The 24,290-nt window shown below is 35.3% G+C and overlaps 1 protein-coding gene across 1 annotated transcript in view; it reads left to right on the forward strand.

Moving 5' to 3' along the window:
• Positions 1–24,290, forward strand: part of LOC145683884 (cubilin-like) — a 1,291,374-nt gene that overhangs the window by 724,122 nt on the left and 542,962 nt on the right. Inside the window, exons 39-40 of the mRNA XM_081755522.1 lie at positions 7,011–7,212; positions 23,585–23,785. Of these exons, the coding sequence (XP_081611648.1) occupies positions 7,011–7,212; positions 23,585–23,785 (403 nt within the window). The remainder of the gene's footprint in view (positions 1–7,010; positions 7,213–23,584; positions 23,786–24,290) is intronic.

Consider the following 24,290-nt stretch of genomic DNA (forward strand, 5'->3'; position numbering starts at 1 on the left):
AACATGGTTAAACGAGTTCCACATTTGAAACTTCATTTGTTCATTTCTGAAGTTTACAGGTCATCAAAATATTCTCCTTAACTTTGTGTTGGACAATGAGGAAAATGTTTGAAGTGAAAATCTTTCTCTAATGCTTTGAGAAGTTATTTCGTTATTCCTACCTTAATATGTAAAAGAGATAACAGAACATTCTAGAGGCTAATGTTGAATGCACTATTTTTTTCCTTTCTGGTACTGAAGAGTTTCTTTTGGGTCAGCTCAAACTATCTACTTTTTTCATATGCTTTACTGTCCTATTTGCACAAGAAATGTGAGAATTTAATATACCGTCCTTATTGGATAAATAAAATTGCACACACCGCCAAGATTACAGAACATATACCATTTATGTTTACTGTATTTGATTTTTACTAATACAGAATAAAAAGTATACAAAGGTTTTTTAAAATAATTTCGAATGAGCTAATTGGTTCCCGTTGTGCAGAAGAATTTCCGTTAAACTTCTTTTGCTTCAGACTTGAGAGAGTAAATAGATGCTAGTATTTTGGGTCATAGACTGTTATTAAGCAGCTAATTCAACCATCACACTCGAATAAATAAGAAAACTGCTCGGATTGTTCATACTCTGTCTTCTGACTTGAATGTAAAACATAGTTACCAACCTCAGAGAACAAAATTATCGATTTTCGTATTTCATATTTAGTCCAGTAAAGATAGCCCATTTTTCTGCCAAGAAAGGAACAAATTAGTAACAAGCTGAAAATTGGTATGGTAGTAGGGGGATGTGTCAGGAATAACATACTAAAAGTCCCCTAAAATCCCACTGTAGCTTTTCCCGCAATTTTGAAAAATGTCCGCCATCTTTAGATGACGACAAGGAATTTATGGAAATCGTCATTCTTTATGTTTATTCTTCTAGCCACCGTTCTAATTATCACAAAGCCATGAATCATATATAGTTGGAAAGTCTGAAAGACGGATAATCTAAGTAAATAACATATATGCCCATCGTGCTAAATTTCTAGAAGAAGAGGAAGAAGAAAACAGCTTTTTTATTTAAAAAAAGATATTTTCAGAAATCATGAGAAGTTTGCAACACTGACAGTTATTGGACACCAACGAAACACCACCAAAAGATATCCTTGATATTTATCTCAATCATAGCCAACGATGACACAAATCGGTGCAATACAAGCCGAGAAAAAAATATAACTTATGTTACTTTCTGACCTCTTTGTACAAAAGTGCATAAGGTGACATACACTTTTACGGTTCTAGTCAGCTTCTTTTATTACATAGGACCAAGAGTTATATACGAGGAAATCTTAGATCATTAGAAATCTTAAGAAACGTAAAGTCGAACGAGGTAACACTTATACTAATCAAGCCCAATTTGTGGCAGAAGCGCAAAACCCAAAAGTTCGGGACAAAACGTGATTTTCGCATAAATTCTTCAAACCTTGCAACACTGACAATTATTGTGTGTTAACAAAACTCAGCCACCGTTTTCACTATCGTCATTATTAATTTACTTTTAAAATGGCCAACGTTTTTCCCAATGGAGTAAGCTTTTATGATATATAGTGTTACATCACTTAAATATAGCACAAAAATCATTTATTGAGAGTATTAGAAAGTAGCAGAAATTGGTAGTCTCCTATTCATAGGAAAATCGTAATTCACACACTTAAAATCACTCTCAACTACAATAGTCATTTGAATGTAATTTTTAAAAATGTCTTGTTTAAACTAGAATGCAATTTTCCTCCTAGTATTCTTCAAATCAACTTAATATTTACATTAGACGTTAGTATGCACTTTAAGAACATTTTTGTAACTAGTCCATTCGGACTTATTTTATTAGAAATCAATGAGGTTAACATTATCTCGTTCAGCTCTATGGTCTTCATCATTTGATTTTGCATTCGTACATCCAATTCCTCGACACTGACATAAATTAGAGCACACAATTCCTGCTTTCCGACAACCGTACATACTTTCACAGCCCTTTTTACAGTTAGAGGATATTACACGGAGCGGGTTCCTTGGTCATTCTTGCTGGTACGAGAATACCTCCTAATGTCCATCCATATTCAGTCGCTCGCAAATCATTTCCACGGTACTATTGAACCTGATGATATGGTGTTTCGCAGCATCACCGGTGGGTGGCAGTTTTTCCAATTGCATTTCGTTCTGAATTGGGAGCGACTTACTGCAAGGATGTATGAATGATACTGGAATTCATCCAGTAAGGTTGCTATTGCTGGATAATCGTAGTGTGTTAGTAGAAATGATGTGCCAGCTTCATAGATTGTACACTAGCATTATCATGGTTCAAAACTTCAAGTGATCGGCATAAATCTTCCCGTTTTTTGAAGTAATCGCAATGGCTTTTTCTTTTCCTGTAGATACAAACCACATGATGTGTCGCATCCAGTTAAAGCATGGTAACTGAGCAAAACAGTTAATATATTTGTCTGTGTATCGTACAACTTCTTAGTACTAAATTCTTTACTCACGTCTTGTACACGCCCAATGTCGTACTGATTATTTCGAAATGTGATGTCGTACTGATTATTACCTTGTTCAAGCAAAATGATTAAAATGTCAACATCCTCGCCATTACTACGACGTGCCTACAAGGATTTAAAGACTTGGTTACAGCAGTTTTAGCTATAAGTGCGTCAGCATCACTCCTTGCATGCTGGGTTTGAATTCCAGCTTGTGTCAAATGAACCATCAACTCCAAAGCTGACTAAACCATCAACACATTTGTGAATAACACCAAAGCTGATTGAACCTTTGACTCACGTTGCTCCCGCTCAGCGGCTTTTGTACAGTTTTCAGTGCAATGCCCATAAAAAATAATTGTTGCTTTCGTTCCTGAGTTTGTGAGTACATAGGACACATACGAGTTGTACACGTCAAGGTATGTTTCATGTTGTGGCCAAACAACATGATGTAGAAGCAAGCTTCGATCTATAACATACACAGTGTTTTTAATTTGAGTTTTAAAATTTGTCCGATATTCAAACATGTCGTACAAAGCGGACTTTTTCGTTTTTCTCATAGACATATCTGTGAAGAAAGTGAATAGGGTGCAAGCTGGTAAGCAAAACACTGCTGGAGTTCTTTTTCGGACTTCTACTCATATGATTCAGTTGAAGTATGGTGTTTACAGCCAGTAGCTCATCACGGATACGCACTACATTGTGCATTACGGATAGTGGGATGACTTTATCTTTTTGTTTAAGTTTCACATTTCCCAAAGTCCATCCAAACATTCCTTCCATAGCAGCCAATCCGATTTCCTTAGATTTATCAGTTGACCATTTCATTACCCACCATGCCAGTGTTTAGGGACGCGAGCTCCGGATATGAAGGGAATGGAGAATGCTGGCAAAACCAACGTAAGAACTTCTTTAGATGTAATATATCATGCGATTGACTGCTTTGGTACAGGTCCACATGCCGACCAGTGTGAAGTTCATGCCTATCTTTGTTTAATAATTTTTCAAGACATTCTCGTAAGTGGCACGCTGCTGGCATACTTGACATACACCTAGATATTATATTTTCAGTCATGCCTCCCATGGGTCAATCCACCGCTGCTCTTCATTGCTCTCGCTAAAACCTGCTCAATCGTCATATCAGACAATGTACCACTCCAAAATTTATCTTTTCTACGAATAGTGAAGTAACCGTCTCCTGCAAATAGCTGGAACTGATGAAGATTCATTTTATCCTCCAACCGCAATATTTCTTGTAAGTACAGATGTGCGTATTTGGCATACAAAAGATGCTCAGCTGCATAGAAGTATGGTAACATTTCTTACATGCAGTGAAGATTAAGATTCAAGTCTCCAGTTCTTTCGAATTAAAAGACGCATAATTTCTACAAGCTGAAAGTACAGAGCGAATAGCTTAGAGATACGGCTTGTTTCTGCAGCAGCGTCAATGAATAACTTCAGGTGATTTGCAATCTTGATTGACTATGAATGTTGAACAACTACATCAGTATCGATATCTTCTTCAGTCATCAGAGGAATACAAACAAACTCCTCAGTGCCGTCTGATTCATTAATTAAACAGTATATATTGCAATTGCTAAGGGCCGTGCTGTGTTTAAAAAAATGAGCTCGCAAAGCACGAGCAATAAGAATGGCCTGGCTTTATCTGTGGCATGGAGTTACTAGCATACACACAAGACCAAAGTTCTTCAATGCCATTACCTTTCATTATATATGCAACTGTTTCCATAAATGACATTATAGAGTGAAAACCCCCGAAGTCTAACAACCACTGACGGTAATTCACCAGAATTTCTACATGCTGCTACAATGTCACATGCTTTAGAGTACAAAGGTTGATCCAACGTGACTAAGCACGCTCTTTTGCTTATTTTCTGCACATTCTTTGCTGGCAAACATAAGCGCCGAGTATACACCATCCATGCTTATTGGTTGAAGATTGATAAGAGGTTGAATTACTACTTAATATGTTTGATACTTATGGTTGTTGCTTGTCACCAGCTGCATAAATTCATTCCAATTCGGGCAAGTTAGTGTCTTCAACCACTTGAGAATCATCCATGCTACATCATACAGAAGGTGGATTTCAGTTAGGATATTCAGAACACGAAGGTATCTTATATATTCAATGATTAAATCCGAAAGGCCATTACCTTTGCGTGTGTACGTTAAAAGTGGTATATTCCATTCATTCTTTGACAGTGTACGTTTTTTGAACCCACGTATTGCTCAATGATATGCGAGCGACTGAATATAAATGGACAACGTTAGGAAATATCCTCGTACCAGCGAGAATGACCAAGGAACCCGCTCCGTGTAATATCCTGTAACTGTAAAAAGGGCTGTAAAAGTATGTACGGTTGCCGGAAAGCAGGAATTGTGTGCTCTAATTTATGTCAGTGTCGAGGGAGGAATTGGATGTATGAATGCAAAACCAAATGATGAAGACCATAGAGGTGAACGAGATAATGATAACCTCATTGATTTCTAATAAAATAAGTCCGAATTGACTAGTTACAAAAATGTTCTTAAAGTGCATACTAACGTCTAATGTAAATACTAAGTTGATTTGAAGGATACTAGGAGGAAAATTGCATTCTAGTTTAAACAAGACATTTTTAAAAAATTACATTCAAATGACTATTGTAGTTGAGAGTGATTTTAAGTGTGTGAATTACGATTTTCCTATGAATAGGAGACTACCAATTTCTGCTACTTTCTAATGCTGTCAATTAATGATTTTTGTGCTATATTTAAGTGATGTAACACTATATATCATAAAAGCTTACTCCATTGGGAAAAACGTTGGCTATTTTAAAAGTAAATTAATAATGATGATAGTGAAAACGGTGGCTGAGTTTTGTTAACACACAATAATTGTCAGTGTCGCAAGTTTTAAAGAATTTATGCGAAAATCACGTTTTGTCCCGTAATTTTGGGTTTTGCGCTTCTTCCAGAAATTTGGGGTTGATTAGTATAAGTGCTACCTTGTTCGAATTTACGTTTCTTACGATTTTTAATGATATATAACTATTGGCCCTATGTGATAAAAGAAGCTGACTAGAACCGTGAAAGTGTATGTCACCTTATGCACTTTTGTACAAAGAGGTCAGAAAGTAACATAAGTTATATTTTTTTCTCGGCTTGTATTGCACCGATTTGTGTCATTGTTGGCTATGATTGAGATAAATATCAAGGATATCTTTTGGTGATGTTTTGTTGGTGTCCAATAACTGTCAGTGTTGCAAACTTCTCATGATTTCTGAAAATATCTTTTTTTAAATAAAAAAGCTGTTTTCTTCTTCCTCTTCTTCTAGAAATTTAGCACGATGGGCATATATGTTATTTACTTAGATTCTCTGTCTTTCAAGCTTTCCAACTATATATGATTCATGGCTTTGTGATAATTAGAACGGTGGCTAGAAGAATAAACGTAAAGAATGACGATTTCCATAAATTCCTTGTCGTCATCTAAAGATGGCGGACATTTTTCAAAATTGCGGGAAAAGCTACAGTGGGATTTTAGGGGACTTTTAGTATGTTATTCCTGACACATCCCCCTACTTCCATACCAATTTTCAGCTTGTTACTAATTTGTTCCTTTCTCAATCCTATCTTTACTGGACTAATTGTCTTATATTCGTCATCCACATGATACTTCATAGAAACAAGTATAGTACTACTAATAATAGCAATAATATATAATAAAATTATCGACTAATCTTCAGTATCGAACTCCAAATTGGCCTCACTGTCCTCAGAATGTTTTATATCCTTACTAACACTACTGTGAACAACAATATTTCCACCTTCTCGTAAATGTAATTGAATTTCAAGAATGTATGCAGGGACGCCACATGCCAAGTTTGAAATCGTTATTGGTTTACATTAGCGGGAATGACTGTTAAAAACCTCACTATGTATGTTTCATAATTACTTAATACACATCTATAATTTATTTGCACATTCAAAAACTGCAAAAACAGTGTGTTCTAAAACTATCGTATATTCGCCTGTTATCGCAAGGGTATTATCGTATATAGCATTAAGGCTTAAATTATCGTATGGTTGGCAAGCCTGATGTGCCATGTTTTTCATGAAGTCTGAACAGCAGAATGCACACTGAAGCAAGCAAAAGCAGCATCTCGTGTGAGACACACCATAAGCGAGGACGGAATACTAATTTTCAAAGTCTCGATATGAGTAGCTGAAAATATACAGGCGCTCTTCTCTCACAAAAATAAAATAAGGTACCCAATTTTGATGAAAGGAGCACCTCTAGTACGACATATGGTACGTAATACCATGTGGCAGTATGCACGTAAATGCAAAATATGTACGTGCTAGGAGGCAACATCTAGTGATTTTTAATTAAACCATTATGTTTGACCTATCAGTCTAAACATGCGTATTTCATGCCACAAAATCTTCGCGAAAGTGTGTAATGAGAAATAATTACTGTTGTGTTCTGTATTTTAGATATATGATGGATATGATGAAACAGGACTCCAACTTCTGAAAACTTGTGGAACAGTTCTTCCTGATCCAGTTACGTCTCAGGGAAATACGGTTTTCGTAGTTATGTCTATTAATAGGCCCATGAGAGGATCTAGTTTCCTTCTGGAGTGGACTGAAGTATATAGAAGTAGATATTCGCCTTCAGAAATTCAGTCTACCGCAGGTAACTGGAGTAATAGTAGTATTAATAATAATATAATATCATGTAGTAATGACTTTGGTTCTTAAAAGAGTATTTCTGCCAGATGTTTCTTTTTCTTTGAGTGTCCTATTTTTAAGTTATTTTTTCCCGGCGGGAGCTCATGTGGTTCGGATTCCACGTTAATCAGTAGGTCCACGTCTCACATATACTCGCTGCTGAAAGGGACGCTAAACTGGAATTCAACTCATTTTAAGTTAGTTAATGTTATGTAAGTTTGGTTAACTTTCTTTTCTCTTTATCTTATCAGTTGACATTCTTGGAAAAAAAATTCAATGCCTATTCGTCAAATTTGTATTAGCATATACTGGTAACGTGAAATATGATTTATTTGTAATATTTTAATGTGAAAGCAAAAAATATTTATTTTTTTATTTTAAGAGACGATATGTAATCATAAAAAAGTGTTTTATATTTAAAATTTGCTCCTAATGTAGAAAACGGAAACTACTACAAGAGTCAGGAGTTAGGCAAAGATTTCGTTGATACAGGCGATATTCAAACCGACAGTGGTAGAAATCAACCATTACCGGCTATTTTGTTGATAGCTATATCGATACGCGGTTTCCCGGAAACGATTAAGGGTTTCAAGAATACATTTCGCGTCCATCCTTTACTTTCTACTCAAACTACAAGTGATAGAAATCCACTACAACTTTCGGTTTCAATTTTGGTCTACATAGAGCAAAAACGTTCATTGTTAGCGAGAAGTGGTTTATTGGAGTCGATCTAGCGTTCTAAGAATATATACCACTTTTTGTTGATGCCCTATTCATACCGGAAGTGTCAGAAATCAATCATTTCAGGTTTTAACGCATTACAACCGAAAGTTGTAGAAGCTACTACCACTTTCGGTTTCAATATTAATTGACAAAATATCACGGTATATAAACCAAACTTCTCTACGTGGTGTATACGTGATAGCGGACAGCAGAGTTACCATCTCTCCGCGTTGAATACACGGTGCATCTGAACACACGTTGCAACATTGCTGGAGTAATTGTATGTGCTGATGACGAAATGCGTTCATGTAGGTGTGTCAAATCTCTAATATTCACCTTGTACACCTGACTCTTGATCTGACTCCATATAAATAAGTCGAAGGGCCTCGTGGTGAACATCGTCCAATCAAACGTTCTGCAAACTTTTCGTAGAGGTAATCTTGAACAATGTGCGGAAAGTACGACGGAGTGCTATCTTATTGAAACACCACCAAATTCAGAATATTGTCGGATAACAACTGGAATTATAGGAGTTGCTGAAGCATGTCCAGATACGATTTTGCCGTAATTCTTGCTTCAGCAAAGAAGAATGGGCTGTAAATGCACTGTTGGGTTATGCCTAACTACATGTTCAACTTGGACAGTGTTGGGTAAGTTACTTGTAAAAATGTAACTCGTTACAAGTTACTTTACTTTCTCTTAAAATGTAACGCGTTAGTAACGCGTTACTTGCTCCCAAAAAGTAACTGTTACTTTACTTCGAAAGTAACGCGTTACTAACGCGTTACTTTTAGGTCCGAAACTTTAAAAAATGTAAAAAAATATGACTTCAATTTTCTGTACTACTATTACTACCGCTATTATTATTATTATTATTATTATTATTATTATTATTATTATTATTATTATTATTGCACGTCCTGAATCGCCTTATGTAAATGCAAGGACAAATTTTTACTTTATATACTAACATTTTCATATAACGTAACATTGATAAATGCCATACTGCGTTACTCGTAGGGATGGGCACAAGCGAGTTCGAGCGAGTTTTGTTTATTATTATTATTATTATTATTATTATTATTATTATTATTATTATTATTATTATTATTATTATTATTATTATTATTATTATAAGAACACTGTATATAAAAATGAAAGATAGGCGGTTTGTATTTGAATACTAAAAAACTAGTTGATTGCCAACCTCGGTAGTCATGAAATCGAGGAGTCAAGGACATTGTTCACGAGATTCTGAATTTGGGTTGAGGGTCTAGGTTGAGTATTCGAGCTCGAGCCAAACACTGTTAAAAGTTATAGGGCACTGGCCAAATATCTCCAAAACTGCTCGGCCTGATTTTAGAATTGTCAACGACTCGAGCAGCTTGGCTCACAGCTCATTCACTATCGACTCGAACCGAGAAGTGAGCCAAACCAACAGCTCAGAAAACCGACTCGACTAGAGCCATCGGCTCAGTTGAGCCAAACCAAGTAAATGGCTCATCCCTACCAAGCCAGCTCGAGCCGATGGTTCACCCCAAGTGAGCCGGCTCGAGCCATCTTCTCAGTTGAGCCGAGCTGAGCTGAGCTTGTTATAAAAAATCTCTTGTGGTTTCGCTATCGAGACGAGACGAGATGCGAGCAGTGTCCCCCTCTCGTGAGCAACACTAAAAATATTCCATATTACTGTTTAGCTTACATTTCTCATGGTTTTCGTTTTTCAGTGTAGTCAAGCCATGATTTCAAGACGACTTAAAATGAACAAGCCATTTATCAAACTTGACTGGACTCGAAACTCGACGCGAAAAACTGAATCGGCTCGGAACTCGACTCGAGAATATTACCCTTGAATTGACTCGAAGCTCGACTTGAATTCGAGTCGAGTCGAGTTTTAGCTTGACTCGTGCTCTACCTTATGCGTTAGAAAAAATGGTTGCTTATTATTATTCTGCTAAACTAATTATACAATAATAAAAATGTTGTTAGGTAAAATTAAAAATACAGAATATAGAGAAACATTACACTACACTATAATCAACGGGACTCTAGGATAAGCAAACTGATCTGAAAGAACTCCAATATTACAAACCATCAGCAAACTATTTTCTAGTAATAAAGTAGGTCTGCTCATCAGAACACAGTTTATTCATATTAACCCCTTACTGTAAATAATTAATTATGGCACCCTAGTTGTTGATAAATTCTTTCCGCCAGGGCACTTCAGACACTTTACTTTTAAATTCTGTCCACCATCATCCTCAGCTCTTAAGAAAAAAGTATTCCTTCAAATGTTCGAACGGCAAAATATTTTCGTTCTCCATCTTTATAAAAACAACACCAATCAAAGTAAAATAGACTACCGGTATCATTGCACTCCGTGTTCACTCACTAAATGCATTGATTTGGAGCTGTCAAAATGTACGACAAAATCTTCCAGGTGCTTTCAATCAGTACACGTGATTTCCCTGAGGCTGTCCTCATGTTCCAAAAACAGCAAGTGGCACTACGAACTTATCTGTTTCTCTATGTGTCGGTGACTGTTGGTCACTGACATACGTAGTTCATAGTCGATTGTTTCATTCTGAGAAATTCACTTACAGGAAAGAAACATTTGTTTCTGAAAAAAATATACATATATTGTAGTTGCTCATCCGAAATGTAACGCGAAAAAAGTAACGCAAACTAGGTACGTTACTTAAAAATTTGTAACGCGTTACCGTTACAGTTACTTTGGAAAAAATGTAACGCGTTACTAGGAAACGTTACTTAAAAAGTAACGCGTTACAAGTAACGCGTTACTTGCGTTACGTTCCTTCCCAACACTGAACTTGGAAGACTTACATTGGAATTCCGTAACAATGTTTGGTTGTTCTTCAGTTTATAACCTCATGTTGTTGCGATAGATGAGGCCACATGTATAAAATAGCCTCATCACGGAACAGGATATGTGCCAGCAAATTTTCATTGCTGATTACTTTAATTAAATCTAGCACGTGGCCATGCGTGCCGCATAATCCTCAGGTTCAAGATAATGAAGCACCTGGATGTAAGAAGTTCCTTTCTTTTGTACCAAGCGCAAGGTTTGCTACACAGTGGACTTTGGAATGACGTTTTCCACACTTAGAAGACGTGCTGACGCTTTCGGACTCTGCACGAACGCCTGTCATATGGTTTTCACAGTTTCCTGCAACGTCGATGGCCACTTAGAACGTTTCTCGTCACGAACAACCCCAGTTCGTTTGAAATTATTGACCAAACCTCTAATCGTTGTTCTTGTTGGGCCTTCTCTATGATACCGTTCTCGGTCCTCAACAAAGAGCAGTTCATTGAGTCTCCATGTTAAGACGTCTATTCGTTATTGTAGTGTCAACATCTTTCAGATTACCTGCAATAAAAAGAGAAAAAGCTACTGCATTGAGTTACATCAACTGCTTCATTGAGTTACAATAATTATTCCTTAATCTGTAAAACATTCAGTGAAAAATATTTAAAATCCAGAGGAAATTAATACAGAAACTTACTGAAGGGTGATGATGCCAGGTGTAACTCTTGGAAGAGGAACAGAACATTTTTGGAGTAGCAAATCTTTGTATATCTAAGTGAATAGATTTATATTACTTGGCCTACGTTGCAATATAGCATGTTTGAGGGTGCAGGTGTAGTCACCGCGGAAGGGCACTTGCCCTCCTGTCTCACTTCTAGTGTTAATTTTGATTCTTAACTTTTACATAATTCAGGGCATTGTAAACATATTAGGGCTTAAAAAACAAGTGTACAGCTAAGGGAGCGCTACTATGGAACTTCAATTCGGGAAATTTCAAGAGTAAAAGCTAAAAAGAAGATGGTAAACATATATAAGAGAGAAAGTAAAAATGTTTTATGATAGGGAGCTCAATAATGGATTAGTTCAGGAATGTAAACACACCAAGCATACATTCTACAATTTAAAAAATGATAAGAGAAAAATTAAATGGGTGGATTATTTGTAAAGTACAATAATAATTATTATTATTAAACTTGCACTTCTCTATTAATTACACTTGTAAGGCGAAAAAATAAAACTTTCGAATATCGAATTCTAATAGGGCTCAAAATTTTGCGTATTCCCATGCTAATCAATGGAAAAATAACAAAAATATCACACTTTGGATCGCGCAAACAGCCTAAAGTTTAAAAAATGATTAAAAACACCAAGTTAGCTTTACGCAAGAAATATACAGATTACTTTTTTATTTTAGTTGTGTGAAGTCATGTTTTTATTAAGTCGTTAATATGAGTGATTTTATAAATTTTCATAATGATTTTGCAGCTCTTCGCCCATATCTCAACGTTTTTCACATTAAATGGCCCATAACGCTCCACGAGGATGTGGCCGCAATGCGAATCCCATCCATATCCTTCCCAACTTTCCTATCTATTAGGGTGTGCTAATTATGTTGATTTAGTCAAGGATGTTGCCTTAAATTTAGATTATTAAAAATCAGATTTTGGCATTGTGACTACCGAGACCAAAGTTGCTCGCCTTAATGTAGCCGTCTATATTTCCTTGTCCGTAGTCTTTTCCTGCAGACTCCTTGACAACTTCGACACAACTTTCAACTTCCTGAGTATGGCATGGAAAATTCAAGAAGTCAGACTCATGAGGAGAATTTTCATGCATAAGTGATTAGATAATTTCTGTTGTCAAACATTCGAGCACGGGGGGGGGGGGGAGGGCGACAGCTTACACTTTCTCCAATCTATGAGCTAATTGTTCCGTCGCATCAAAATTTATTGAAGGTGCCATAAAAGTTCTAACAGATTTCCCCTTCGGATCTTGATTTCTTGCCTCTAGCGCTCACCTGTAACCAGTGATGAAAATTTTCCGATTCACAAAAACATACTCCACTTATTCCTACATCGTTGTTTTGCCGTGATGTGAGGTGGAAAATTTTCTTCTATATTTTTCCGGAAAATTTTCCGGTCTTAATAAATGTCAGTGATCAAGTAACAATCCCTCAGTATTCATAAAATGGATTTAATTCATGTATAGAAGTGTTAAAAAGTGAAAGATAGTTTAAAGAATCTGAAAATTGTCATGGCTCAGACAATTTTCTGTAGTATGTAGGAACAAGTGAAACAATTTTTCAAGAATCGAAGTAATTTTTGTCTTGTATGGAAAAAGTGAAGAACTTTTTATGAGTCGGAAAATTTTCATCATTTTGAAGCAAAAAGTAAAAAAAAAAAAAACCCTCTAAATCGGAAAGTTTTATTGTTCTGTAGAAGCAAGTGAAAGGAATTTTCATGAATCGGAAAATTTTCATCACTATGTAAAAACAAGTGAAAAAAATGTTCATTATCCGGACAATTTTGGATATTATGTATAGTGATGTTTGGTGGAAAATTTTCCAGTATATTTAACTGCACATTCAGCTGTAAAATTCAATTCCTGTAGAGGGAAGGTAGAAAGCAACAAATTATCATTGTTCCAATTTAGCTTTCGGAAACCAGAAAATTTTGTAATATTTCAAGTTGGAAAGTAAAAATATACAGTGTTTCTCTCTCTGTCTGTCTCTCTCTCTCTCTCTCTCTCTGTGTGTGTGTGTGTGTAAAAAGTGCAGGGAACACATCGAGTTCGTAGAGTACAAATATCCCATACCAATATTTAAAATGTAATAAGACATTGAAGAGAAGCCTTTGTGAATTTATCAATTTCAGAAACAAAAAATTCCACTATTTCTTCACATGTGGGAGTGCCTATGTAATGAAATAACTACTTAAAAGTTCCTTATGAAGATTATTTTTGTAACAGAAAATAAGAAATAATGAATTTATTGTGTTTAACACTCGTAAGTCATAATTTCAATATTGGAATTTTGTATAATCAATATCTTAGAGCAGATATTTGTATTGTAAAACTACCAATATTATGTATAAAAATGTATTAGAAATATTGACGATTCGATAGAACAAGTACATACATACATACATACACATACATACATACACACACACAAACACACACATATATATATATATATATATATATATATAAGAAATATGTTTTTTTTGTAAATTAAAATGAAATTATTTGCTTTTAGAACTCAGCGCTAATAGTGCTGCTTTTTATGTTTCTTTTATTATTTTATTGGAAGAACAACTACACAAATGAGCTTCCTTATTATTTATATTTCACTTTCTCTTCTGAATGAATATATTACTAAATAAATGTTTATTTCCAGAAAATGGTCAGTATTTGCTTTCATGAGTAATTTAAACTTGAATTTTGGGTAGTCAAAAATTTACAGTAGGCACTTTATATATCTACATATTTATAAATGTTGCAGTATGTAAATCTATAAAAGTAGTAAAGCTACGCGAAAACAGTCTTATGCGTATTAAACTGATGTAATCTAACATTGTAAGATCAAAGGTGGATTCTGAGGAAAGAACGCATTGAAGTTTTTGAAACATTCTTGAAATGAAGAATCGTTAGATTTTCACTTCATGAAACTTTTTAAGACAATATTTATTAGCAATCAATTTTACGGCTAAACAACGATGTAGGAATAAGTGGAGGAAGCTTTTATGAATCGGAAAATTTTCCCGAAAATTTTCATCACTGATGTGCAGTTAAATATAATGGAAAATTTTGCATCAAACATCACTATATATAATATCCAAAATTGTCCGGCTTATGAAAAGTTTTTTCCACTTGTTTCTACATCGTGATGAAAATTTTCCGATCTATGAAAATTCCTTTCACTTGTTTCTACAGAGCAATAAAACTTTCCGATTCACAAAAAGTTGTTTTACTTTTTGCTTCAAAATGATGAAAATTTTCCGAATCATAAAAAATTCTTCAATTTCTCCGTATAAGACAGAAAATATTTCGATTCATGAAAAATTGTTTCACTTGTTATTACAAAGTACTGAAAATTGAGCCATGAAAATTTTCATATTCTTTAAACGATATTTCAATTTTTAACATTTCTATACATGAATTCAACCAATTTTATGATTGCTGAGGAATTGTTACTCGATTACTGATATTTTTTTAGAACGGAAAATTTACCGCGGAAAATTTTCCACCTCACATCACTACCTGTAACCCAACTCTCGTACGTGTTGTCTCTCATTCACTGTCGCAGATAAAAATATGTTCTCTGGATGACTGAAGAACGCGTTTTGCTCAATCACATGTTCGATGATTCTTTTAATGTTGTTTGGCAAATGTCTAATTGAAGTACCTTCAAAATATGTTTAGGTCCATATTTCCCTAACTGATATTTCTTTATGTCGAACCAGACAGGAGCATATGTCTTTATAATGTAGTTTACAAGCACTTTGAGTTCGTTTGCAGGTTTTGTTTGAGAAACGTACAAACGTAAGACCCTGTTTGCACATGTCAGACATCGGAAGTAACTGGGAGGTCCAAGATCTGTTATAGCCATCTGGAGTACGCTGCCCTGTCTGAATTGCTCTATTAGAACTTTCATGGCACCTTCAATAAATGTTAATGCCACGGACTACAGTGAGCTGAAAACTTAGAGAAAATGTAAGCTGTCATACCCTCAGGTGCTCGAAAGATTGACAACAGGAACTATTTTATCACTTATACATGACAAATTTGTTCATGAGTTTGACTTCTTAAATTTTCGATGGCATACTCAGGAAGTTGAAAGATGTGTCAAACTTGTTACAGAGTCTGTAGGAAGAGTGTGCGGACAACAAAACAGAGATGGATACATTAGAGCAACTTTGCTCTCAAGATTCACAATACCAAAATTTGATTTTAAAATATCTGAATCTAAGACAACGTTCTTGACTAAATCAACATAAATCAGCACATCCTAATTGACAGGATGGTTGAATAGGGTATGGATGGCACTCGAATATCAGTCCCTTTCTTGTGATGAGTTCTGGGCCATTTCAAGAAAATAAAGTTGACAAATGGAAGAAGGGCTGCAAATTAATTATGAAAATAAAATGTATAAAATCACTCACATTAACAAATTATTAACAAACATGACCTCACACAACTGAAATAAAGTACTTAAACGCTATAGAAATAAAAAGGTAGCTAATCCGAATATTTCTTGCGTAAAGGTAAATTTTGGTGTCTTTTGTTATTTTTCAAACTTGAGGCCGTTTGCGCGAACGAAAGATTTAAAGTGTGATTATTTTCGTTACTTTTCCATTAATTAGGACGCAAATACTCAACTTTTGAGCCCTATTAGAAATCGATACTCGAAATCTGACATTTTTCGCGAAAAGGTATATTTTGATGTTTTTTGTCATTTTTTTTCAACCTTTAGGCCATTTCCGTGAACTGAAAATCTAAAATGCGATATTTTCGTTATTTTTGCATTGCTTAGCATACGAACACGCAACGTTTGAACATTATTAAAATTTGATACCCGAAAATTTGATTTCTTTCGCTCGACCCTACTGTGAACTTCCAGATAACTACACAATTCAAAATATTTCGTCAATGATAAGTCCATACTTTCAATGGATTTGTCCATCAGAGGGACAATTCTTTCTCCAAGATTCTATTATGTATAATGTATCTCCTTTTTTCAAATTCAAAAAGTGTTTTTACAACATGTACGAAGTACTATGATTTGTGTTTGTACTTGATTGTTATTCATTTTCCTTCTTCAATTTTAATAAAATGCTCCAGGAATTCTTCAGTTTCCTCGTGAATCACCTTTGCTTCGCCATAACATTACCTCCAATTATGTATCAATGGAATCTAGGACAAACACAGTGGACCTTCCGTTTCCCCTAACTTCAATCAAAGATTTGGTTCTCGAGTTATGGTCGTTTTTGTATTTTTCCGACAAAATTTAGGCTGGTCATAGCGCCGAAACTAAGCATTTCTTCATCCAGCATAGTGTATACTTTTTGTCTTATCTTGTATCAGGAATCACCCAGAGGTTGTCGGTATTGTTTTGAAATCCCATATGTGTTTATATGTACGGAATTTCCATTGATAGGTTTTTGATTAAGCTACTGCAAAATATTCACTGTAACAATACCCTTTGAAATGTAGCCTATAGAAAATATGATTCTAAGTTCTTTTCACTACTGGATTACTTCCGGTTTTATTCATTTATTTATTAAAGTTGAACGCTCCTTTGCACCACTAAGCCTAAAAAGATGACAGCTACTAGTTAAGGTGAGATCCGAACCATACTTTAATTATTTCATCCGAAGCAAGTATCGAATCGAATATCGAACTCAGAATCAGACATAGAAAAAGAGCGTTAGTAATTTGAACACCAATGGGCACATTCTCCAATAGTTTGGATATTTTGTCGATATTGATTTTTCATATCCAAATCCGGATATGACACAGCCTAAATGAAACTTTCTCTTCTGTACGACTGAGCAATCAGCCCCAGAGATTTAGGGGTGTTGCATGAATATGTTTGGGAGGGCCAAGTCATTAAACGTTCTCTTACCAATAGCTAAATTGTGCTTTTTGTATTAATAATAGCATTTTGTGTTAAGGTTTGGGGGCCAGGCCCTCCCAGTACCCCTCTGGTTGCGGGCCTGCTGAGCAAAAAGCTTGGAGGTTCTCGAATGTAACTAGCGGTCAACTTGTCTGCTGTTTGGGACGTGTAGCACCTCCTCAACGCTCTTCCATGGCTTGCAGCGTTGATCATTATACAAACGTTACTCGCTGTGCTGTAGCAATATACTTGAATGATTTTTTCATCCACTAGAAAGTACTGGTGATTTTTGTCTTGGACTGAAGCATACGTGATATCGTGAAAGCAAGAGAAATCACCACTTTTAAGCAGATCAGAGTTAACATGATGTTATAAAGGCTCAAGATCAGACCAGATTCGTTACACAAGACCACAAAGTGTTCCATAAATGCATTGCCAACACGTATTTCGGTATTCAATTGATATTCTTCATAATTTACAATAATATTATTGAAATTACTTTTTTTTAAACGTAAGTCCCATTTGCAGAAATACATGATTGATAATCATTTATATATTTACTATAAACTTTGGGAATTCACGTTTGCCTAAAGGTCTTAATTTCTTTAAATGATGAGTAATGTTCCCAATCTCTTGTCTCCATTTGTTTTTTCGATGATGTAATTAATTGGCTCTGTGTTAATTTGATTATTTTAGGTGTTTATTAAACTGATTACCATAATATTTTTATTACCTTTCTTATCTGATACATCAGGGGTGTACTCACAGAAGTCATTTGGAGTTCTGGACCCTTAGAAGACTTTCTGGCCTCAAATTGAGTTCAACTGTTTTTTTAAACGTGTTTACTAAAGCAAATGACGAGTGCTTATAATAGAAGAAATATTAGTGTACATTCTTTACATGGGAAGAATAAGCTATAATAAATATAAAACCAGAAATTTCAATAATATAAAAATTGTCACTATCTTCCCTTTTAGAAGCAGAATTGTCGGAAACACTGCAACACATTTTTATTCAATTTTGATTGTGAGTTTATATGTCAAGCTAGCCTTCGGCCTCCAGACCACCGTATTTGCCCGACCTACGCCTCCTACCTCTTAAACCCACAGTTCTAATGAATTTCAAGTTTCTTTTCGTATTTCAATTTTCTAAAAGATAAGATTTTGTATCCCAAGAAACGTCCGTTAAAATGATATGGGAATTTCTTTATCCCCTCTTTAGACCCCTTAAAAACTAAAAGTATTCCTTTGGCCAATTTTCTCTGTTTTAATACCGGAAGGGTAAAATCACGCCAAATTTCTCTATTCTAATTCTGCCGGAAGTGGCTAAACATCTTGGAGTGTAGAAGATGTCCCATATAAATAAAATGAAAAAAAAATTCAGTTCCCCATGAAACCATTCTAAAGTTGGATTTTTTTTATTTTTGGTGATTTACTTGTGTAACGCAAACGAAAGCATACAAGCATACCGAATTTCAAGTTTTTATTCCAATTATAAGTACCTAAAATATGAGACTATAGGTCCAAAAAGGGTCTATTTACGTAAATAACATGGAAAGTTTTCATTCCGCATTTAGACCCTCTAAAAATTAAAAATATTCACTTTTGGCAATTTTCCTGCGGGTTAGTTATGAAAAGCTAGAATCACGCCAAATTCAATCATTGCAGCCCTACAGGAAGTATTCAATAATTTTGGGGTTTATAAGTTATTCCATATAAATACCACTGGGAAGATTTTTAAATTGCTCATAAAACCACTCTAGATTTGGAAAGATTTACTTTTGGTGATCCACTTAGGTAATGTTAATGAAAACATACGGAATTTCAAGCTTTTAGTCCAATTCCAAATACCTAAAACAAGAGATTATCGGTAAACAAAATGGTCCATTTAAATAACATAGGGAATTTCTTCGTCTCCCTTTAAACCCTCTGAAAATACTAAATATTCATTTTTGGCAATTTTCATGTTGGTTAGTCTCATGAAAGCTACAATCATGGCAAATTTCGGGAACAGGTCAAAACTCCCACAGCCAAAACCCCCACACTAAAGAAATGTCAAAACGCCTACACAAACGGTCATAACCCCCACACAAATGGACAAATCTCCCAAATACACGAACGGTCATAACCCCCACAGCCAAAACTCCCACACTCAAGAAATGTCAAAACGTCTACACAATCGGTCATAACTCCTACACAAACAGACAAATCTCCCAAATGCACGAACGGTCATAACTCCCACAGCCAAGACCCCCACACTGGTAATCGGTGATAACCTCCAACGGTCATACTCCCACACAAATGGACAAAACTCCCACACATGCCAACGGTCACAATCCCCATATAAATGGGCAAAACCCCCACACAAATGGACAAAACTCCCACATAATCGGACAAATCTCCCACACTCTGAAATGATCCTGGTTGTATGTCTTCCCCTTGTACTTTTTAATAACATTTTTTATTCTACTTAAACTGATGTTGCAACTATTCTTCTTGCACTGTTTTCTAATGAGAGAAACACTAAAGTGGGCGTCATAAAGAGCCGCAACAAAGACGTGCAATCACGATCATTTCAGAGTGTGGGGGATTTGTCCGATTGTGTGGGGTTTTTGTTCATTTGTGTGGCAGTTGTGACAATTTCTGCATGTGGGAGTTTTGACCATTTGTGCGGGAGTTTTGTCGATTTATGTGGGGATTATGACCGTTGCTATGTGTGGCTATTTTGTCCATTTGTGTGGGAGTTATGATCGATTGTGTGGGCGTTTTGACATTTCTTGAGTGTGGGAGTTTTCGCTGTGGGGGTTTTGACCGTTCGTGCGTTTGGGATATTTGTCCATTTGTGTGGGAGTTATGACCGATCGTGTAGGCGTTTTGACATTTCCTGAGTTTGGGTGCTTTGGGTGTGGGGTTTTGACCTAGACCCCAAATTTCAACTTCCCACGTAAACCGGAAATACTCCCTTATTTCATGTGAGTTCATGTGGTTTTATACACTGTATAATTAGAATTTTACTCCTCCAACTTAAGGAAATACTCATATTATGCATTTTCCGAATAAAAATAAGAAAAATTTACTACTAAAAATTGTCCCCTTGAGGAGACAACATTTTGAAAAGGCTAACTCACATTTTCTATTAGTTTCAGTTAAACAGTTAAACGTTAACGAATACTCAATGTTTTTTTTTTTCTGTATAAAGATTTGGAAATTCGGATATTATAGAAATTGTTGCCTTTCCCCATTAGAAGGGAAATTGTCAAAAAATGTATTCTCTTATTTTTAATTAAGAGTTTAATAAGAATAGGTAGTTTTGAAAATTTCTAAGATAGAAACTATTGCCTTTTCTCTGTTTAAGAGTGCCATTTTTGAAAAGTGCTGAGACACTTGTTCAATTCATTTTAATTCAAAGCTCATATGGCAAGTTTTATAAAATACTTTTTTATTACCTGTATCAATGGCAAGTAAGTTTCCTGTCCAAATTTTATGTTTTTAGCTATGGCTTTTATATTGTTTAATGAGTCACTTTTATATAAGATATACCAATAAAAGCAAAAAATTCTAAATCGCTTCAAGACATTATGAAATTATGAGTGCAACACTGATCAGTGGCATAGCCAGAAATATATCTATCATGAAGAGCACTACTACTGCTATAACGAAAAAATGCTCTTACAAAAGTGCATACACATACACCAAACATTTTGTGGCGTCATCGGCTGAAATGTGGGTCATATAATTGGCCAAAGTTCTTCATGGGCTTCTGTGGCACGAAGTTTAGTATTTCATTTCAGTACACAAAGGTGAGGTGAGTCAAAGGTAAGTAAGATAAGAAAGAAGTTACTTTCTTTTCAGTTATCTTTACAGAAGTGTTCAAATTACTAGCCTCAACACTCAGTTTCTAAATATTTCACTGTTCTTACAATATCACGTGAGAAAATACGTTCGAAATTAGTTCAAATTACTACTTTGTAACTCTGTCCTAATTTCTAGTGGGTGTGGCATATGCTTTTCAATATCAATAAAACTAATGCGTACGTAACATTCAAATATAATTACTATAAAGTGTGTATATCCAAATTGGAAACAAAAATGAAATGAAATACTACAAGAAAATTATCTCTCACACAAAGATTAATGTTTCTTATGAAATCCCTTATTCTTTATGAAGTCTTTTATTCTTGGTGGCATCCTATGTACGAGATTAGCACATTTTTGTCTTCAATTCAGCATAATGATACCACAAATTGTTGATCTCCTTGATCAATTGAAGTTTGGACCTAATGTGCTTCTTCTCTAGCTTTTCTTTCATGAAGCTCCAAAAGTTTTCAATCGGGTTCATATCAGTACTAGTGCCTGGCCACGGAAGAACACTGATTTCGTTGTTCTCGAAGAATTTTATCACAGCTTTGGCCCGGTGGCATGGGGCTTCATCATGCAAAAAGATGAATTGTACATCATCAAACCTAGAGTGAAGTTTGGGAAAGCAGTTTTTCTTGAAGAACTTGTAGGTATTAGTCGTGGTTCATTGTCCTCTCTACTATATATAGTCTTCCAGGCCCGAAGACAGAGATCACACCCCAGATCATGACTGAAGTAGGATGCTTCACAGTTTATTAAAGACATTCTAACTTGAATTCCTCCCAGGTCAACGTCGCACATATTGTGAACATTCATCTGACACAAAGATACACGATTCGTCACTGAAAACCACTATTCTCAGTCGTCAGCAGTCCAATATTTTAGGTCTCGTGCGCATTCAAGGCGCTTCTTTGCCATGATTGGAATATACTTTAATTTTTGTTTTCTTTCTTAACCGTGTGTTTTTATTCCCTCGGCACAAAGAATCCTTCGAACACTTTCAGGCCAAATTTTTGCGCCATACTCAGCCATTTTTGTGTTTAAGCCTATTAGAAGTTGCAGTTCTGTTTCATAGACTAGAGTTCCTGATGGCCTGAATTTTACAAAATAGCGTGTCTGAGCAATGACTTTTATGGCAAAAACGTCGCTAAACACCTAAAAATGACTTTCAGAATTTCGAAATAGCATGAGATGTACTTCTCATCTGTAACTCCAATATAATGTTCAGTGTAACATGAATATTGGTGGCCTAATAGTGAATAATTTTAGGCTGAGGAACTCTTCTAAACACTCTGTCCTGCCTATAAACAACAAGAAAATGAATGACATAAAAAAAGTTGTGCTACATACCTCAAGTAAAGATGCTATTTTGAGTTCAATAGAACCCTGACCAATCACAACGGAAACATGTCCTGATGATAACGATGACTGATTAATTTGTAGTTACACAACTCAGACATTATTCAGAAATGTTTAACAGTTAAGTTTTCTTCCAATAAATGATATTTATCAATTTTACGGTCGTTCTTTTAAATCAATTCAATCCACAATTCGTTTAAACAATGCATTTGCTGCAGAAAGCAAACATGTCCAAAACACAAAACAGTGCCCCCCTCTGTCCCCTTACGTGATACACAAATTTTGCATGTGTATTTTAATCATGTATACTTCTATCATTAAAGGAAAAATACATGTTATGGTGGAAATATCGTAAGGATAGTTTTATTCAGTTTTCTTTTGTCTCTCTTGTAAAATTACGAAATGTGGACATGTTTGCTTTCTGGAGTAAGCAGTTCATATGTTACATACGCCAGCTATATGTGGTATATGTCCATCTGTATGTGAAATCCTGACCCCTATATATATATTCGGAACACTTACAAGGAACACTCTTAGCGAATCGAGACCAAATTTAAAACTTACAGCTTTTATAGCATTCCTTAGGGGTACGCGGTTTCTCAGTGGTAGAGCGTTCACCTTCGGTGCTTGGGGTCCTTGGTTCGATCCCCTCTCGCACCATGTGGAGTTTGTGGTGGACAAACACAGTGCTCGTAGGTTTCCTCGGGGTTCTCCCGTTTCCTGCCACTTTCTTCATTCCACCATTTCACTTTCATCATCACCGTCTCCTTTAGCCTAACCGGAATAATCGTGGGACGTAAAACTTAAAGATTTCATTTCATTTTTTTACGAATAGCAAAATTTTTCTTGTAATTAAAATTACACAGGAACTTCAGTATGGTACAAATATAAGTATATGTAGAAACCTCTTTATTAAATATCTTGCGAATATATTTCAAGCTTATATACATGTTTTCAGGTTGCAGTAATACTACATCTATGAATAATAGAACTTATTTTAATCTGAAAAGCCCTGGATATCCTCAAGGATATGAAAATAATCTCCTGTGTAGTTGGATTTTTGAATCGCCGCCAGATACTCATCTAGTATTTAAAGTACGGCAAATGGATTTGCAAGAATCTTGGGGTTGCTGGAGGGACTCAGTAAGAATCTACAAACGTGAGTAAATTTAAATAGCAATATCTTATTCATACACTAAAATTCAAATTGTGGAAAATTTTAATACAAAATAACATAGGAGAAAACTCACTTAAGATTAGAACGCAAGTAATTGTAAGAATAATTGGATTAATATATTCTTACATTAAGAGGAGTCTGGATTTCAAATTTTTGTTTAATAATTTTCCAGACAGAATTTTAAGTTGTTCATGAGCAAGAAATCAAATCTCTTCTTACACTTAAGTTGTTTAAGAGTACAAAAGGCTAGTTCCTACTTGCGTTGCTGTTGTCGATTTACTTAATCAAATATTGAAAAAGATAGTATCCTATTAGTTATACAACCTTTAGCCAAACAAAGTATTAGAAACAACCAGGAAAACTAACATTAATATACCAATATTCAGATCATGTCGTGCCCCCCACTTTTAACGTCCAATCATGTCTTGCCTCCCACTTTTAACGACTGTAGACGATCATACTGGCCGGAGAAGCAGCAGTTGCAGTT

The sequence above is a fragment of the Thermobia domestica genome, chromosome 4 (assembly GCF_964235325.1).
Source record: "Thermobia domestica chromosome 4, izTheDome1.hap1.1, whole genome shotgun sequence".
In the NCBI taxonomy this organism is placed as follows: Eukaryota; Metazoa; Arthropoda; class Insecta; order Zygentoma; family Lepismatidae; genus Thermobia; species Thermobia domestica.